At 40.2% G+C, this 21,026-nt stretch overlaps 1 protein-coding gene across 1 annotated transcript in view; it reads right to left on the reverse strand.

The window, feature by feature from the left end:
* The window catches only part of LOC129057614 (protein FRG1-like), a 309,759-nt gene extending 290,882 nt beyond the window's left edge, over positions 1-18,877 (reverse strand). The window contains exons 1-5 of the mRNA XM_054547792.2: positions 18,862-18,877; positions 18,278-18,335; positions 16,360-16,474; positions 13,990-14,094; positions 10,703-10,794 (exon numbers count right to left, since the gene is read on the reverse strand). Of these exons, the coding sequence (XP_054403767.2) occupies positions 10,703-10,794; positions 13,990-14,094; positions 16,360-16,474; positions 18,278-18,335; positions 18,862-18,877 (386 nt within the window). The remainder of the gene's footprint in view (positions 1-10,702; positions 10,795-13,989; positions 14,095-16,359; positions 16,475-18,277; positions 18,336-18,861) is intronic.
* Between the last annotated feature and the right edge of the window lie 2,149 nt (positions 18,878-21,026).

The following is a 21,026-nucleotide window of genomic DNA, read 5'->3' on the forward strand; positions in this document are numbered from 1 at the left end:
AAGGAGAAAACAGCCGGTGTTTGTAAGTAAAACCAAAAAAAAAAAAAAATGGTTCCCCACTGTGGGTAAGGCTACAATGTGGATGAATCTTGAAAATTTTGTGCAAAGTGTAAAGTCAGTCACAAAAGCTCACATATTGTGCAATTGTGTTTATATGAAATGCCCACAATATGGAAATCTATGCATATTGGGTTGATCGCTCTATGTAGTTGTTACCTAGGGATGAGGGTCAGGGAGAGGGTTTGAGGGAGAATGAGGAGTGACCAATGTTTACAGGGTTTTTCTCTGGTCGGGGGTGATAAAATGTTCTAAAATGGATTGCGAATTAAAATGGAATGTGCACAACCACAAATAGAGTAAAGGCCACTCAATTCATGGTTTTTAATGGGGGAATCTTCTGTGACACACTCTCTTCGAGACCGCGACAGACATAGTGAAAGAGGAAAATTGAGTAAATATATGAAACGGAGGCAGAAACAGAGAGAATGAAAAGCCCCGTGAACGGAAGAGAGAGAGAAAAGAGAAAAAAGACCTATTTACAAATGAAAGATCTGAAACTGGGGCTCACATAAGCAGTGTCACTGCCAGGGAGGAGGGTCATCCTAGCCATGTCACCGGTAGTGTCGCCCGCAGGGACGCCGACATGCTGGACTTTCGTGTCCGCATGGGCTCTGGCAGCCACGTGGGCCAGCAGGAGGGGCCCGCTGCACAGCTGTGGGGGGTGAGGATAGCCTAGGTGGTGATATCGGCCATTACTGGGGCCTCTTCTTCGGCAAGAATGTGACAGTAGCAAGCAGATGGACAGGCCTGTGTGTGAGGATGGAATGCAGGAGGGCCTCTTCTGCTGGTGGGTGTGGGGCCTGCACCAGAAATGTGGAGAAATGGCAGGTAACTGCGTCATGTTGTCTAGTAGATTGGCCAGGGCTTCGAACTGAAGGACAATAACGGGGAGTAGCTGTCAGGCCCTGGGAGTGTCTGAGTGTAAGTGGAGATAGGTTGGGGTCACAGAGGGATGCGTGGGAGCCATCCCTGTGTAGATACAGGTCATAGGGAGATAGTCTGGTGAGGCCTGTGAGTGTCTAGGGTTCTCCTGGGTGCCTGGGGCTGATTGGGGCAGAAATCTGGGGAAAGAAGGAGAGAAGCTGGGAGGCACAGGAGAGTCCCTGAAGGCTGGGGTCGAAGAGGTGAAAGAAATGGGGGAGGGTTGCAGTAAGGTCCGTGAGTTTGTACGAAGCTGACTCCAGGTGAAATCTGGATATGGTTGGAGAGTAGCAGAGAGAGACAGAAGAGAATATGAAGGCTGGGGTTGACAAAATGAGCGAGAATGGGGAGTAAGTCAGTGAAATTGGTGAGTTGGGAGGTGTGTCCTGGGTGCTTGGAACGGACTACTGCTGGAATCCAGAGAAGTTAGGAGAGTAGCTGGGACAGACAGCAGAGTCCCTGAGGGTAAGGGGTGAAGACATGAGAGAGACCGGCGAGTAAGTCAGTGAAACTGGTGAGTTTGGTGGTGACTCCGGGCTGTCAGGAACTGACAGCAGCTGAAATCTGGGCTTGGTTGGAGAGAAACTGGGACACACAGGAGAGTCCCTGAGGGCTGGTGAAGACATGAGAGAGACTGAGGAGTAATTGAGTGAAATTGTTGAGTTTGCTGGAGATTCCAGCGTGGCTGGAATTAACTCCAGCTGAAATCTGGCTGTGGTTGGAGAGTACCTGGGACACACAGGAGAGTCTATGAGTGCCAGAGGTGAAGACCTAAGAGAGACCGCGGAGTAACTCAGTGAACATGGTGAGTTTGGTGGTGACTCCGGGGTGTCAGGAAAGGACTGCAGCTGAAATCTGAGCCTGGTTGGAGCGCAGCTGGGACAGACAAGAGAGTCCCAGAGGGATGATGAAGACATGAGAGAGACTGGGGAGTAACGCAGTGAAATTGGTGAGTTTGCTGCTGATTCCGGGGTGTCTGGAACTGACTCCCGCTGAAATGTGGGCGTGGTTGGAGAGTAGCTAGGACAGACAGGAGAGTCCCTGAGGGTTGGGGATAAAGACGTGCTAGAGACTGGGGAGTAACTCAGTGAAAGTGGTGAGCTTGGTGGTGATCCCTGGGTTCCTGGAACTGACTCCCGCTGAAATGTGGGCGTGGTTGGATAGTAGTTGGGACAGACAGGAAGGTCCGAAAGGGCTGGGGGTGAAGACGTGAGAAAGACTGGCCAGTATCTCACTGAAGTCTGCGAGTTTGTAGGTGCTTCTGGGTTGTGGGAGACCGAATCCCGCTGAAATCTGGGCGTAGTTGGAGAGTAGCTGGGTCAGACAGGAGAGTCATTGATGGCTGGGGATGAGCTGCTGGATGATGGCAGTAGGAATATATGGTATATTATTGATGAATGAGGTGACTGTGAAGAATCGCCAGAGGAGGACACGGGAGAGCACAATGACATGAGTGATTGTCCTGCTTGGTTACGAAAGGGAAATGTAACGTTGTGAAATTCTGTTGATGATGGATGTGAGAGTGGTGAAGCCCTGCCGGATGATGTAGAGTACTTCCACAATGCTGGTGAGGAAGTGCTCCTTGGGTGTGAGCTTCTGGGAGGGGAGAGGGGGAAGCTGGGTGAGGCGGGCATGAATCTTGAGGATTCAGGGATGGGGGACCGCTCATAATCTCCCGAAAACTGTGAGTCTCTGGGGGACTGCTGGGTGCATGGGGCTGACTCCCGCAGAAACCGGGGGATGGCTGGAGAGTAAGTGGGAGACACGGGAGAGTCCCTGAGGCCTGGGGTTGAAGAGATGAAAGACATAGAGGAGGAGCACCGTGCGGCTCGTGAGTTTGTAGGTGGTTCCTTGGTGTGGGTTGGTAACTCGAGAAAAAATCTGGGGTTGTTTGGAAAGTAGCTGGGAGACACAGGAGTCTCCCAGAGAGCTGGTTGTGAGCTGCTGGGTGATGGCAGTAAGAACATCAGGTACATTATTGATGAACGTGGTGATTCTAAAGAATCCCCAGAGGAGGACACGGGAGAGCCCAAAGGCTTCATTGATTGCCCATCACGGTGAGGAAAGGGAAATGGGAGCTTGTGGGATTCTGGTGATGACAGAGGTGAGTGTGGTGAAGCCCTAGGGAATGGTAAATGGCAGTTCCGGATCCCTGGTGAGGAGCTTCCTCTTAAGTCTGAGTTTCTGAGATGGGAGAGGGAGAAGCTGGGTGAGGCTAGCATGGATCTTGGGGAGTCCGGGCTGGGGGAACGTTCATAAGAAGAGCCAGACAAGACCATACTGCTCTTACGTGCAGACATAACTAGGAAACCTGTACCTCCCAGGGACCCCTACCAATTTTCTAACCCGCAGAATGAACGAGTGTGTGTGTGTGTGTGTGTGTGTGTGTGTGTGTGTGTGTGTGTGTGGTGAGGTATGTGCTCCTCAAGAAAATGGAAATAAACCAACCAATGAGACAGACAGACAGACAGACAGACAGACAGAGATACACTTACCCAAGTGTTCTGTCCTGTCCTCTGAATCCGCTTAAAGGTCGCAAGACGCTGTAAGGTCCAAGTCCACGCAGAGCCCGCAAAACGCTCCGGCCGCTGCTCCGCTCTGCCAAGATCTGAGTACAGGCCCGCCAGGGTGGGTTTAAATAGCCTCGGGCGCAGCCTAGCAGCGGAAAGGGCGGACCTTCGCTCCTCCTTTCCATCAGTCACCCCCAACTTTCCCAGGCTACACCTCCTGGGAAACTCTTCTCCTGATTTGATTTCATGCGCCACGTTTGGGACCATCTAAGAACTTCCAAGTTTTCTTGGCCAAATATATTATGAATTAAACGCACTGAAACACTGAAAACCAGCTAGTGGTTCTGTGGTTCTCACATTGTGGTTTTGACACCAGCAGCGTCCTTGCAACCCTCAAACCCCGGAGATCCACAGATCTGTGTTGTAACAAGCCCTCGCCCTGACCCTGATGCATGGCAGTTTAAGAATTACCCGTGGAAGCGAAAAGACTTTCAAGAAAACGTGGAGATATGCCTTGTATAAACATTCCTTTGCTCTGGAACCACGTAGAGACTTGGGAGTCAGTTGGGTGGAGCATTCGTTGGATGAGGGTTCTCGGGTTAGGAACATCAAGGTGTGGCTCCGGATAATTCAATCACCTAATTAAGTTTCCAGCTATGCTAATCTGTTTTAAAATTCCGTTCATGTAAATTCTTTTACTCAGACTGAGAATGGCAAAGCCTCAACCCCAATTTCCAGGGAGGATTGAGAGCCTCAGGTTCAGTTGCTCACCAATAGCCTATGGTTTAACCCATCATGCCTATAGAATGAGGTCTCCATAAAAACCCGTAAGGACTGGGTTTAGAGGGCTTCTGGATAACACTTCCTGGAAGGTAGTGCGCCCCTCCCCACATGCCGGGCCCAAAGTCTTTTTTCTGAATTTTTGGCAACATCCGCTATAATAAAATGGTAAATGTAAGTGTTTCCCTGCGTGCTGTGAACTCTTCCAGCAAATCAATGCAACTAAAACTGCGAGTGGTGGAAACCCGATTTATAGCCAGTTGCTAAGAAGCAGAGGTAAAACAACGCTGGGCTTCCCATTGTTATTAGAGTGGGAGGCCAGTCTTGCGGGACTGAGCCCTTTGGAATCTAATGCTGTGTCCCGGTAGATAGTGTCATCATTGAATTAGAAGACACACATATGTTGAGAATAACTTTTCTAGTCATTTGCTATATGTCCTATTTACAATATGTAACCAAATTCTTTATCCTGACCTTATGGCTCCTGGGTTGAGAACCATGATTTGAACCAAAGTGGGTCCGTCACATTCTGAGTTTGAAACTTTAGTTTGCCGCTAGCCTTTTGTTATTGTTTTTTCGCTTCGTTTCGTTTCTAAGTTCTGGGGTATATGTGCAGGACGTGCAGATTTGTTACAAAGGTAAACGTGTGCCATGGTGGTTTGCTGCACCTGTCAACCCATCACCTAGGTATTAAGCCCGGCATGCACTAGCTGTTTTTTTTAATGCTCTGCCTCCCGACACGCCCCAGTGTTTGCTGTTCCCCTTCCTGTGTCCATGTGATCTCATTTTTCAGCTCCTATGATAAGTGGGAATATGGTGTTTGGTTTTCTTTTCCGGATTACTTTGCTGAGGATAATGACTTCACATCACAAGTGTTTTTTTTTTTATTTTAAAAAATAGTATTTTATTGAATAAGATTCACAGAAATATAAGCTTTAATCTACAATGAATGCCAGACTCTACAGCAGAAAGCAATTTTCTCAGCTTTCCGCACACAAAGGTTCCTACTAAGTGAAAAAAGCCATAAAATTTCATTCACAAATGTACTACTCTGTCTCAAAATATCTCACATAATCATTCACCGTACTAATACAATTAGATCAGATATCCAGTCAGGTTAAAGTATCCCTCTAATAACTGATTTTAAAATGCTATCAATATCCACTCCCCATCAGTCTGCCACTGTTAATGGTGTACAGCATTATTGAATACAATGGAATTGATGAAGCCCATATCCACGGACAAACCGTGACTTATGATGGTTTGATTTATGATTTTTCAACTTTGTGATGGGTATATTCGGATATTATATGCGTTTTTGAGTTACACAGTGTTTTGGAGTATGTGAGCCTATACTCCAGGAATGGCTGTATAAAGAAAAACAGGCGTACCTAATTAAAATATACTTAGTGACTTGGGAAAAACCAATAGAGGTTTACAATTGATGGAGAATCATGAATGAGAGACAGCGGTAAATAGTAACAATAACACAATTTTCCGGAAACTGCCGAGGATTTCCCAAAAGAAACGCAGAATGTAGGATGCAGCTAAGGCATATGAAGCAGAGAGGGCAGAAGGTGTAAGAGAGAAATAGGAGGAAGGAAGGAAAGAAGGAAGGAAGGAAGGAAGGAAGGAAGGAAGGAAGGAAGGAAGGAAGGAAGGAAGGAATGAGAAAACACCCGGTGTTACTAAAACCAAAAAGAAAAAAATGGTTTCCCACTGTGGGTATGGCTATAATTTGGATGAATCTTGAAAATATTGTGCTAAGTGTAAAGTCAGTCACAAAAGCTCACATATTGTGCAATTATGTTTCTATGAAATGCCCACAATATGGAAATCTATGGATATGGGGTTGATCGCTCTATGTAGTTGTTACCTAGGGCTGAGGGTCAGGGAGAGGGTTTGAGAGAGAATGAGGAGTGACCAATGTTTACAGGGTTTTTCTCTGGTTGGGGGTGATAAAATGTTCTAAAATGGATTGCGAATTGAAATTGAATGTGCACAACCAGAAATACAGTAAAAGCCGCTCAATTCATGACTTTTAATGGGGAATCTTATGTGGCACACTCTCATCGAGACCACGGCAGACATAGTGAGAGAAAAAGGTGAGGAAAATATCTGAAACGGAGGCAGAAACAGAGAGAATGGAAAGCCCTGTGAATGGAAGAGAGAGAGAAAAAGTGAAATGGTCTTATATAGAAATGACAGATCTGCAAGTGGGGCTCACATCAACAGTGTCACTGCCAGGGAGAAGGGTCATGCTAGCCATGTCACTGGTAGTGTCGCCGCAGGGACGCCGACATGCTGGAGGTTCGTGTCCGCATGGGCTCTGGCAGCCACGTGGGCCAACAGGAGGCTCCCGCTGCACAGCTGTGGGGTGAGGATAGCCTGGGTGGTGATATCGGCCAATACAGGGTCCTGTTCTGCTGGCAAGAGTGTGACAGTAGCAAGTAGATGGACAGGCCTGTGTGTGAGGACGGAATGCAGGAGAGGCTCTTCTGCGGCTGGGTGTGGCGCCCGCACCAGAAATGTGGAGAAATGGCCAGGTAAGTGCGTCATGTTGTCTAGTAGATTGGCCAGGGCTTCGAACTGAAGGACAATAACGGGGAGTAGCTTTCAGGCCCTGGGAGTGTCTGAGTGTAAGTGGAGATGGGTTTGGGGTCACTGAGGGATAGGTGGGAGCCATCCCTGTACAGATACAGGTCATAGGGAGATAGTCTCGTGAGGCCTGTGAGTGTCTAGGATTCTCCTGGGTGCCTGGGGCTGACTGCCGCAGAAATCTGGGGAAGGCTGGAGAGTAGCTGGGAGACACAGGAGATTCCCTGAAGGCTGGGTGTGAAGAGGTGAAAGAAATGGGGGAGGGTTGCAATAAGTTCCATGAGTTTGTAGGTAATTCCTGGGTGTGGGAAGGTGACTCCAGGTGAAATCGGGAGATGGTTGGAGAGTAGCTGAGAGAGACAGAAGAGTCCCTGAGGGCTGGGGGTGAAAACATGAGTGAGAATGGGGAGTAAGTCAGTGAAATTGGTGAGTTTGGTGGTGTGTCCTGGGTGCCTGGAGCCGACTCCAGCTGGAATCTAGAGAAGTTTTGAGAGTAGCTGAAAGAGACATAAGAGTCCCTGTGGGCCGAGGGGAAAGACCTGAGAGAGACCAGGGAGGATCTCAGTGAGGTCTGTGAGTCTGTAGGTGACTCCGGAGTGTAGGAGGCTGACTCCCGCTGGAATCTGGGCATGGCAGGAGAGTAGCTTTGACAGACAGGGGAGTCCAAGGGGGCCGGGGGTGAAGACATGAGAGAGACCGGGGAGTAACTCAGTGAAACTGGTGAGTTTGTAGGTGATCCCTGGGTGCCTGGAACTGACTCACGCTGAAATCTGGGCGTGGTTGGAGAGTAGCGGGGACACACAGGAGAGTCCCTGAGGGATGGGGGTGAAGACATGAGAGAGACTGGGGAGTAACTCAGTGAAACTGGTGAGTTTGGTGGTGACTCCGAGGTGCCTGGAACTGACTCCAGCTGACATCTGGGCGTGGTTGGAGAGTAGCTGGGACAGACAGGAGAGTCCCTGAAGGCTGGTGAAGACATGAGAGAGACTGGAGAGTAATTGAGTGAAACTGGTGAGTTTGGTGGTGATTCCGGGGTGCCTGGAACTGACTCCCGCTGAAATGTGGGCATGGTTTGAGAGTAGTTGGGACCCACAGGAGAGTCCCTGAGGGCTGGTGAAGACATGAGAGAGACTGCGGAGTAATTGAGTGAAATTGGTGAGTTTGGTGGTGATTCCGGGGTGCCTGAAACTGACTCCCGCTGAAATGTGGGCATGGTTTGAGAGTAGTTGGGACCCACAGGAGAGTCCCTGAGGGCTGGTGAAGACATGAGAGAGACTGGGGAGTAATTGAGTTAAATTGGTGAGTTTGGTGGTGATTCCAGGGTGACTGGAACTGACTCCCGCTGAAACGTGGGCGTGGTTGGAGAGTAGCTGGGACAGGCAGGAGAGTCCCTGAGGGATGGTGAAGACATGAGAGTCTGAGGAGTAACGCAGTGAAATTGGTGAGTTTGGTGGTGATTTCTGGGTGCCTGCAACTGACTCCCGCTGAAATGTGGGCGTGGTTGGAGAGTAGCTGGGACAGGCAGGAGAGTCCCTGAGGGTTGGGGATAAAGACGTGCTAGAGACTGGGGAGTAACTCAGTGAAAGTGGTGAGCTTGGTGGTGATCCCTGGGTTCCTGGAACTGACCCCCGCTGAAATGTGGGCGTGGTTGGATAGTAGTTGGGACAGACAGGAGGGTCCGTAAGGGCTGGGGGTGAAGACGTGAGAGAGACTGGCGAGGATCTCACTGAAATCTGTGAGTCTGTAGGTGCTTCTGGGGTGTGGGAGACCGACTCCCGCTGAAATCTTGGCGTAGTTGGAGAGTAGCTGGGACAGACAGGAGAGTCATTGATGGCTGGGGGTGAGCTGCTGGATGATGCTCTAAATTTCCATTTAACAGGGTGAGGATGCTGTATTATTACAAGTGAAAAAAGTTACAGGAGATAGAACTTATTCCATTTTAGAGTCCACACCCGGATTATATTTTATATACTCTACTTGATTTCTTACAACTAGATACATATTCATTTGCTCAGCTGGAAAAAATTTTTAACTTTATTTACTGACTTTAGGTACGAATTCTACCAGCTAGTTAACAGGAAATATGTAATTAAACGTTGCCTTTATCAAGTAATGTAAAAAAAGAGTAAGAGGAACTTTGCAACATAAGACTTGAATGAGCAACTGGTGATTATCAAAATCTGGCATTTAATTGATTTATACTTGTACACTCACAGCTAAACATCTCTACCTGTTTTTCTATGTTGTAAATCTAGGACATTACTTATCTACATAGAAAGAGTAATAGATATTAATAATGTGCTATGATAAACATCCTGCACTCTTCCAAATCTTACAATAAAACTGCGTCAATTTCACTTGTTTAGGTTTTATCTATGCTTATTTTAAAGAACCTGAACTACTCTAACAGAATCCACATAATTTTTCTATTAGACAAACGGCTTCTTTCTAACTCTAGTTCTAATAATTATAAAAACATAATGATAAATTTATGAAGTACATACAGTCAAACCTGAATTTCTTAAAATATATACTTACAATCGGTTGTAATTTTTAGATATTCATTCTTGACAGTCTTTTCCCAAACTCATGATGTCCTCTCTAGGTAATATTGTCACACTCATAAATTAGAAATAAAGACAAAAATGTGAAAACTACAGTAATTTAAGAGAATATAGGTTTTCTACATGCCATTTCTATTGGCTACTGAAAATAGTGAATATAAGTAAATAAATAGCTACCTGTCCAGAAGCGACTCATGCAAAAATCCATCTTTCTGAGCCTTTTTAAGAATTTTACTGTCTTTACTTATTTTAAGTTTTTGGTTTTGAAAGCTCTGAAATTTCTTTCTGCAAAGAAAATGTCTTCATTGAAAAACACCTCAAAGTCTGATTATACATATTTACTATTAAATTTATAAATACTGTTAATTTCTTTTTCACTTATTAAAAAATTCTAATTCTAGGCCAGCTGCAGTGGCTCATCCCTGCAATCCCAGCACTTTGGGAGGCCAAGGCAGGCGGATCTCTCGAGGTCAGGAGTTCGAGAACAGCCTGGCCAACATGGTGAATCCCCGTCTCTATTAAAAATACAAAAATTAGCCAAGCGCAGTGGAGCGCGCTTGTAGTCCCAGCTACTCGGGAGACTGAGGCAGGAGAATCAGATGAACCTGGGAGGTGGAGGTTGCGATGAGCCAAGATTGTGGCACTGCACTCCAGTCTGGGGGACAGAGCGAGACTCCATCTTGGTTGAGAAAAAAAGTCTAATTGTATTTTTTTTTAATAAGCTGGAGTTTTTGAACAACAAAGATGACCTTCGTTACCTCTCAAGAGGAGGGCCACTCATCGACGGTGTAGCAGAAGGCCCCACTTCTATTAGGGCATGCTGGCTGGAGTCCCCTGTGTCCTGGCCATAACACAGGCTTTGACTGGCATCACGCCCATTCTATGAATGAATAGAGAGATTAACTAACCCGAGTGACTAGCTTTGGGAGCTGATGGGATGATTAGGAAAACTGAACCCTCGAGAAAAGAAAAGCATTTAGCTCAGTGCTCTCTCCTAGATGCTACATTGTGTTGCCTCTTCTTGTCCATCAGTTTTTATTTTTTCCGACAGGGTCTTGCTCTGTCACCCAGGCTGGAATGCAGTGGTGATCAGAGCTCACCGCAGCCTTGAACTCCTGGGCTCAAACAATCCTCCTGTCTCAGCCTACCGAGTAACTGGGCCTACAGGCATGCACCAACATCCCCAACTAATAAGGTAATTTATTTTGAAAGCACTTTGAGAAGCACTTCATTGTCAAATCTTAGGTCTAAAAGGAAAAGCATACATACACATAATTGATTTCACATTGTTTTACATTTCCTTTGTATTCTTCTGGAATGCCATCTTTTTTCTTGGTTTCTCTTTCAGCACAGGATCTAATCTAGATATTGGAAAAGAGAATCCAATGGGTTATATGTTTATCTTCCACCTTCCCCACTTTATGTATCACATAAGAACATTCGAGATGATTTCTTATGCAGAAGAAAAAATTAACTGAGCAACTATATTCAGAAAAAGACAGGTTCTGGCTATGTGTTTTTACTTCATATATATAATCTATATGAGTAAGTGCTGTCACATGCTTCCTCCACAGCCCTTGTGTAAGAAACACTACAGACAAAATTATTTCAGAAACATTTTACACATCAGATCCTGCTAGGCAATAAAGCAATCATTAATTTAATTTTGTCCTCCAAGTGAATACACTAGGATCAAATTATCCCTAGTAGACAAGTGTTCATTTGATCAGATTGAAAGCTTAATAGCTATTTTACATTGCACAGACTATTACCAAAGTATTAAAATTTTTAACATTACACAACTTGTTTTTAATTAATTGGAAACCCCCTCTTTTACTAGCTTCTTATATCCTCCTAAGTTTGGATAGATGTTTACTGTCACATGTCATAAGTTAATTGACCTGCATTCCACAATTAGGATCACCCACAGAACAGGCAATTGGCAATGGTAAGGACTCATGTCTTCTAAGGAATCTCTGTGGCCAGAGTCCATTTCCAGGGCTCCTTAGAAAGTGATGACAAAAAACGTGTTTGTGCCAATCACATCTTTGTGACAGTTTTGATTAGAGGGGTCCCAGACTTGCAAACATTCCCTGCTAGGGCCTGTAGCACAATGCTACCTTTAGTAAGAGGGATCTGTGTTCTGGTAGATAACACAAGGTCATAAAGGTGAAGGGCTGACAGAGATTAGGAGAGCCCACAATTAAATGGTACAAAGAGAGTGCTAAATAATCACTGTTCAGAGCTTCCAAGCACTTGACTAACCAAAGAGAACCAGAAAACTTTGTATTTCGTCTGAAAATTTCTTTAAATAGTGAAAAATGCAATATTTGTCTATCTTTGTATCTTTGTATAAGTGCAAAGCACTGCACATATATTTGCAATTGTTGCCTTCAATAACACTTTTGTGATGAGATCCAGATGAAAAATAATTTAAACATGATACAATAAAATATAAATAAGTAAAATTAAATGTAAGTCACAAACCCATCTGCATTTCCTCAATGACCTGTTTCCTGAGAAGCAATGTGTTATGAAATACTGAGAGTGGCCTCTGGAGTCAACTGAGCCTGGGTACACATCCTGTCTTACCACACCTTGAAATCACTGTGATTTCCATGAACTGACTGACAAAAACCACAAGGATGTAAGGAGGGTCAGAGGCTGTCTTCCTGTCTGTAAGGCTGAGCTCACATCCACCTCACAGGAGCATTATGGAAATTCCAGACTACAGCGCATGTGCCAGATACATGCAATGAAAAAATATAACATTTCACTTCTCTAACTCTAAGAAAATACCTACGTTTGAGACCGAAATTGTTTGAGCTTGAGATTTGAAATTATCTGAAATCAAGGCTATTCTAAAAAGAAAATCAAACATATGACTGGAAATCTAACATGTAGCATGTACAGAGAATTGATAGATGCTTTTAAATTAACCTGGTAGTAGAGAAAAACGTAACACAAGTTTTTATGCTTTAATTATAAGAACGAAGGGCATTTTAGAAAAGACATTTGCCCCCTCTCTTAGAGCCTTCCTCTCTGGCCCCCACAATGACTTACAGAGCAAATCTGGGTCAGACTGGATGCAACCTGTGATTCCCAACAGAGACAAACAAAGCAAGGTTTAGGATGCTCAGTACTGTGATGGAATGCCAAGACACAGAAAAACCATGTGTTAAGAAGTGGGGAGTTATTCTTTAGACACATCCTGGTATATGTTTATCATTAAAGATCAGTGGCTTTTGTGAGTCTAAAAAATTAAGCCTTAAATGTTTTCATCAAATTCCAGTTAACTACCTGATTTATCTAGGTTATATTAACAGTATTATTTAGAATTTCACCTTGATATGAAGATGTCTGTGTAACTTTTACAATGATGTAAAACAAAGAGTAGGATTAGGGAGGGCACAGGCCACTGGTGCAATGGATAACGCATCTGACTACGGATGAGGGAATTTAGCCTGGAATAAGGAACTTTTATTTCCAGCTTAGTGATGCACACAAATTTTAAAAATAAAATAAAAATCATGTTTCATGTGATTCACGTTTCTCCTAATGCAAAGAAGACAGGTACAATTAATAAAAATATTTTTAAAATGTAAGGGCTATGGCCCCAGAAGTTCTGCTATGATTTTTTATGTTTCATGGAGTGATTATCATCACAGGAGCTCAAGCATTACATAAATACAAAGGCGTATACCCCGACCTGGTAATTCTGCTTCTGGAAATTTATCTTCAGGTCCAACTGCACATCTACAAATTGATGCATATTCAATGTTATGTACTGCAGCTCTGTTTATAAGAGCAAAAGACTGGAAACAGCCTAAATTTCCATCTATAAAAGACTACATAAATTAAGGTATATCCCTAAAATGGAATATTATGTGGCTGTTAAAAAAGAGAGAGAGAGAAAGGGAGGAAAAGCAAGAAAAAGAGAAAACTTTCTACATTCAAACTAATAGTAGAAAACTCTCCAAGATACAATTTTAAGGAAAAAAAAATCAAAGTCAAGAAGACTATAGAGGAGGCTGCCTTTAGTGTAAAAGAGTTGAAAATTATAAATATATTCGTATGTTTATAGAGAAATTTTAGGAGGGTATAAAAAAACAAAACAAAGGGAAAGAGGAACAGGAGCTGAGACACAGGTGAGTAAGATGCATGGCAGGCATAAGTCTTCATCTTCATATGCTTTTATTTAAAAATGTTGGACCACGTGTACATGTTATCTATTTTAAAAATTAGATTTTAAAATACAAGCAAGAAAAAAAGAAAATGAAAGCTTAAAAGTAGCACGTGGAACTAACAGAAAAATATACTAATCCATGGAGATAATGGCAAGGTAGCTCCTAGATGCACTGATTTCTCTACCACATTGTATAAACAAGCCGTCAACAATGGGATTTATAATTAAAAATGAGTCTATTTGAAACACCACATTATAAAAAGCTATTAACTAAATCTTTAAAGTGATAGTAAATGATGACAACATTTTAAAGAGATATAGTCACATCGCATATGTGAATGCAGTCATCTGTATAAAATGTCATCATTACCTTGATCATTTCTTCTTCTCCTGCTGTTTTACTTTTTACTTCTATGTCCCGTGCTTCATTGCATCTAATAAAGCAGCTATTTGAGGCCAACAAAGCCATTTTCCCCTAAGTGAAACAAAATAACAAAATAGCCATGAGGATACTTCTTATAGAAGAAACATTAACTGTTTAGAATGAATTAATTTTTCCTCCCTGATTTAAAAATCACAGAAAAGAACTTAGAGAACAACCTTGAAAATATAATACAAGAACATATAGAAAAGAAAACCAAAAACACCTTTCATTTTACTATTCAAAGATTACCACAATAAACATTTGTAGTGTATCTTCCTAGTAGGACTAAATTCTAATTAGATGAGGTAGGATTGCTTCCTTTCTAAAAGATCTACTGAAGATAAAACTGATTTAGCTCTGTGTGAAAAATTATCTTTAAAGACAAGAACATAATTATGAATGCATACTTTATTCAAATATTAGCATTTTAAGTAAAATTTATTTTCTTCACAATTAGAAAACAGGAAAAGGTATATCCAATGTCTTTGTTGTTTGAATTTAAGAATCAATGTCTGAGGGACTTTTGTGTGTGAAAATAAATATTCATATACATTTTTAGTTGTTTAAGGTTTGATGTATTACACTGCTTTCTATTAAACAAATCTTTAAAAACTGATTTTCTTGTGTATCTAAATCTGGGTTATAAATTTGGTTAGCTTAACTCCTGTAACAAATATAACATTTATTTATAACTTGTATTTGGTTGATTCCTTTGGAAAGCTTGGAATACCATAACATTTAGACAAAATATTTATAAATACAGTGATTACAAAATATGTTAACTTTATATCACATCCAGTTAAAAACATGCTGATAATATGGATTTAATTTCTTAGTCAAGTCACAAGGGCTGGGTGGTCTCCCATCTGGATGGCTCCTGGTGAGCCCTGGAACATGGCGGTGTGGTCCAAGGTGATTTAAACCTGTGCCACAGATTATTCAGCTGAGTCCTTTTTGCAATAGAGTTTTAAGACCCTCTTTCATTTAAATTTAAATTTTTGAAACTTAGTGTCCTTCCTAAAAATAAAATGAAATGAACTTTCCTAAAGTGTTGTATTATTAGTACTATCTAAGTCATCATCCTGGCCTTATGAAATATTGGCATTTTGTACTGGTGTAACTTTTATTAGAAGCATCTCCTCAAAACTAGTAGGATCATCTCAAAGGGGTTGCAACACATTAGCAGGTAATGAAATCAATGTAGTGTTTCCTGAACGGTATTGGGTGGGGGGGGGGGGAAGTAATACACACAGACACACAGAGGAAGGGGTAAAAGAGAATAAGAAATATCAAAGTGCATAACACATGGATAAGTAAGTATTGTTAAGTACAACTCTTGCTTCAGTTACACATATGTGTGTGCTGGGCTGCAATGTAAAAATGCATTTCTCAATGGATTGGGTCAAAATAGTTTTCAAGTCACTGACTTAAGATTTTATCCTAGGAGATGAGGAAATTATTCTAAATGATTACCTCTTTCTGGTGGGATGTTTGTTTAATCTGTCATCTTAGAAAACACTGCTGAGTTCCTATTTTCAGTTCATTATTGTATACTACCAAAACTGCTACTCAAAGGCTGAGCTTATCTTCTATTTGTTTGTTCTGCGTGGTGCCCACTGGTCCTTACTGTTTTTGATATAGTTATCTACTTTTTAAAGACAGTTTAGCACTCACATATTTTTGTTCAATCTTTACTTCTCACACAAACAGAAAAAGGAAATTATGTATTCTGTATCAACAAAGATTTAACAAAACATGCATATACTACAACTGTCTACTTACTAAAATTAAGAATTAGTATATTATCTTTTTTCTTCTTATATTAAAACTATCTTTTCGAACACTATTTTAAGCTTATGAACTGAAAGTCTTTTAGAGATAATTTACTTTAATGAACTATTATTATTTATATTTTATATGCAAATTGTCACAATTTTGTCTTAGCTAGCTCCACTGTTTGCTTACAGTCTGTAATGTTTCTGAAAGCATCCATGATTTCTTCTACAAAGAAGATACTTAGGAACTATTCTGTTTTCCTACTCTGTGACCTGAAATTGACTGGTTCTTCAATGGAAATGAGATCCATATCTAGGCACTAAGGGTATACAGAAATAATTGTGGGCAAAAGTACTAATGCTATTTTTGTTGCACTATATTTTGAGATCTCTTTAAGGCTCTATGTTCTTACTGATTTATTCCAATTTAATGTATTATACTATTAAATCCTACTTTTTCTTTTTAAATATATTATGATTGACTGTTACAGACTTTGTGTTAAACTGACAGGAAGTTTTTATAAACAATAACAGCACTTACATTTTGAAAGACTGGTTCCCATTTTTCTCTTGGTCCAATTGCATCTGAACGCTCAACAACAAGTTCATCTGAATTTATACCAAGATATTTTCCATAGCCAGATTTCAGGGCAATTCTGCACATTAATAAGATAGATAAAAGTTAAAAACTGAGAGAAAATTAATTATAGGACATCAAAACAGGACATGTGTACGTGTGTGGGTGTGTACATATCTAAAATTTCAGACTGGACATATTCCAAGTGTTCAAAAGATGCATGTGGCTGAGTGGTGACTCACTCCTGTAATCTCTGTGCTTTGGGAAGCCAATGGGAGAATTGCTTGAGGCAAGAAGTTCAAGATCAGCCTTGACAGAATGGTGAGACCCCATCTCTACAAAAAATTTGAAAAGTTAGCTGGGCAGGGTGGTGTGCACATGTAATACCAGCTACTTGTTAGGCTGATGCAGGAGGCGTGCTTGAGCCCAGAAATTTGAGGTTATAGTGAGCTATGACCACACCACTGCCCTCCAGCCTGGGTGACAGAGTGAGACTCTGTGCCTTCCAAAAAAAAAAAAAAAAAAGCTACATGTGACTAGTTGTTGCCATATTGGACAGTGCAGTTTTAAATTTAGTTTTATATTTTGCTTTTTTAATATAGACATTGTACCTTATATATTACATAACAAATATTTTCAAAATTCATCATTCTTCAATTATACCTCTTTAGTTATAAGCTTCAATAACAAATTACTAAAACTTTATGTCATCAAACTGTTTTCCAGAAAATGCTGCTTCCATTTACATTCTTACCTCAAATTAACAGAGTATGTTTTGTATCATGGATTTTTTTTTAAATATTTTGAGTGTAAAAAAAAAATACTTGAAAACCTGATATGGAAAAAAACAGTATCCTATTAATTTGCATTTTAGTAGTTAAGTAGAATAACAATTGTTTTTCTTTTCCTTACCTTTTTAGTTTTTAGATTATCTGGTAATGTCCCTTGTCCATTTTTCTGTTCAGATCTGATTGTTCGCAATTTTTCTACTGGGGTCTTCAGTGCTATGAATTCTATACAAGATACATATGAAGAGTAAGAACTTACTGCCTATTAAGATTGTTGCAAATATTTTCCTCATTTGTCAGTTAATTTTCTTTATAATCCTTTTTTGTTTATAATTGTAAAGCAGTTTAAAAGTATTGAATTTTTTCTTCCTCTGCTTTTATTCTTTGTCTTTCACCCTACTTATCAGACTTTCAAAGAAAGTATAGAAATAATCATCTTCATGTGATTTTTTAAAATTATGATTTCTTTTACCTTACCGAGAATCTCCTCGGATGCCAGAATTGACTTTTACTCCTTTATACGTTAATGATTATATAACAGAAATCATTATCATGTTGATGTAACCAATTACTAAAATATGTAAATTCACTTTCAGTATCTTTTACCCAAAGAATCATTCTATACTTCTGCACAAGGTGAGAATAAAAAAGGCTACTTTATAAAATGACTGTAAACATAGTGAGTAAAAATATTATTTTGGTCGTTATGATGCTGTAACATTCTCTGCTGGTTTCAACAATATTCCTTTTTTGAGTCTTCCTGTTTGTCTTTAGACTTCCAAACAGTGAGTTTAAATATCATAGCAACAGTGAACCAGGTTTTGTACTATTTGATTTATTTTTTAATCTATCTTATTTGGTGTGTGAAATTATTAATCTTCACTTTTTAACTTACATATCTTTTTTCCAGCCTAGCATTATATATTGATAGGAAATCCCCTAAAAGTACATCACAAAATCTACTCTTCAAAAAAAGCTATTTCGTTTTTTATATCAAAATTACCGTGGGCTTAAGACACATACTAAAATTTTTAATGAATACAATTAAATTTTTAAAATAACTGGTTATTAATTATATTACAACATAAGCTCACCTGGAATCAGATAATTTGACAGCCGTAAACTGCTCTAGAGGACTAGGGCCCTCATCAACTATTGGAGAAAAAACATTTGAAAATAAATTTGACATTTGCTATAAATATAAAGACATTATTTTGCTTTAAAAAATGTGGCTATTTTCTTCTGCAATTAAATGTAAGAATATTCAGATATACTGATGTCACTGTAATACTGTATCTTTGGAATCAAGATCTATTTTACCTTCTTTTAACTACAGTGCTAATTTTATACACTGAGTAAGACAGGGTGATATAATGCTTATTTAATAACTTTGGAGATAGCTTCTCTTTATGTTTTAAAATACAGTCATAAATAAGTATTTATTTAAAAAAGCTAAATGCTTTCATTTATTCAATGGATGGCCTTGCTGACCAAATGATACTGCTTTTTATCTTCTAATTACTTCGTATCTCATTAGTGCTTCCTCTAATGGGCTAAAGAAAATGAGAAAACTTCAAATTGTTAAATGCACCCAGGTTAGTTTTGGTAATAGGCCTGAATAAAAAAGAAATTCAAACATATTTGAAACAAATAGGTTTTCTTTTTTCTTTCAACTTACCATTTTTATTATTCATATTGTTTTGATTTCCAAAGATACTCTTCTGGAACTATACGGAATGTTTTCAAATGCTTACATTAGAAAGAGGGACATACCAATGGCTGGTAAATATTAAGGAATTAAAAAAAAAATGGAAGAGTCAAATGCAATGGTTCCATTCCTTTGGAAAACGTTTGAGACTAGTTAGAGTTTGGCCTAAGTGAATGAATGTCCTAAAATCTACACTTGTGGCAGGATCTTCCCTTCCAGACACAAATCTTCTTTGTGTGGAGCTCCCAGGGTAAAAAGACCATTTTCCAGTGCTTGTATATAGGTTCCCTCATCCATTTCAATGGCTATGGTTCCTGAAATTTCACCAAAGTTTGTTACTGTCCACCAGATTCATAAAAAATAAAATTGATATTTCAACTTTACATTTTAGTTTTGACACAGAGTTCTTTGTTATTATAACTTAGTTTTAAAAACTTTTTATTTTGCGGTGGTAAGAAATACTACAAAGATCTCACATATCTTTTTCTCACTTTGTCTCAATGATGACATCTTGCATAAGTATCATACATTGTTAGAATCAGGAAACTGACATTGATATAATCCATGAAGCTTATTCAGATTTCACCAGTTTTACATGTACTTGTTTTCATGTATGTGCACAGATGCATGCGACTACCAGCACAGTCAGGATTTGGTTTTTAAAGTACAAAATAGCAACATACAGCCAGGCATGGGGGTGCATGCCTGTAATCCCAGCTACTCGGGGAGCTGGGAAAGAGGATCACTTGAGCCCAGGAGTTCAAGGTTATAGTGAGCTATGATCACTCTATAGATCCCATCCATCTATTCATGCCTGCTTTTCAGAGGCAATGCCTATCATAATGCTTCTTAAAAATGCCTCTACAGGAAGATTTTCTAGCATAGTAATCTTTTTCTTTTTTTGAGATGGAGTCTCGCTCTGTCGCCCAGACTGGGGTGCAGTGATGAGATCTTGGTTCACTGCAACCTCTGCCTCCTGGGTTCAAACAATTCTCTGCCTCAGCTTCCCAAGTAGCTGGGGTTAGAAGAGCCTACCACCATGCCTGAATAATTTTTTTGTATTTTTAGTAGAGACGGGGTTTCACCACATTGGCCAGGCTGGCCTTGAACTGCTGACCTTGTGAACCACCCGCCTCTGCCTCCAAAAGTGCTAGGATTACAGATGTGAGCCACTGCGCCCGGCCAGTAGCCTTAACTATGATTTAAGATTGAAAGCAAAATGAGCAGAATCTATACTTATGTATACTAATTTCCAATTTGCCAACAGAAATCTCAGACTGTAGCAACAATTATTTTAGCAGTTGTTATAAAAGTTTATATCTTAATGTTAAAAAAATCCTCAAACCTCCTCCTAAATTGTACTTTAACTAGAGTAGAAATGAGTCAATCATTAACTGGATGACATATTAAGGAATTCTTGTTAATTTTACAAGGTCTGAAAATGACATAGTATAATGTATAAAAGTAAAGAACAAAACAGGTGATGAGAGAAAGACATATCACGTTAAGAAATGTACATTTATTTATTTATGGGTAAAATGACGTAACATCTGTGATTTTACTTAAAATGTTCTCGGAAAAAACGTGTGTGGGGTTGTGTATGTAAATGAAACGAGATTGGCAAAATATTGATAATTAATGTTGGGGTCTGGGCACATGGGGGACTCATTATATTCTTCTATGTATGGATTAGTTTGGATATTTCCCTAATAAAAAGGTTTTAAAGATTCAGTTAATTCCACTGCACAAAATTTTCTATTCAACTAAACATTTCATGTTTTCATAATCAATTTTAAAATACATAAAATTTTAGCTAAAATGAAGTTGGACCCTTATCTAACACCAAATACAAAAAGTAATTTAAAATAGACCAAAGACCTAAATGTAAGAAATAAAGTTAGAAAACTTTTAGAAGAAAATGTGAAAAGCTTCACGACAATGAATTTGGCAATGATTTCTTATATAGAACATCAAAGGCACAGGCAACAAAAGAAAATATAGACAAACTGGACTTCATCAGAATTAAAAACTTTTGTGAATCAAGAACCACTGTCAACAGAGTAAAAGGCAACCCAGAGAATGGAGAAAATATCTGTAAACTACATACATTATAAGGAATTAATATCCAGACTATA

Source organism: Pongo abelii, chromosome 12, assembly GCF_028885655.2.
Source record: "Pongo abelii isolate AG06213 chromosome 12, NHGRI_mPonAbe1-v2.0_pri, whole genome shotgun sequence".
NCBI classification, from domain to species: domain Eukaryota; kingdom Metazoa; phylum Chordata; class Mammalia; order Primates; family Hominidae; genus Pongo; species Pongo abelii.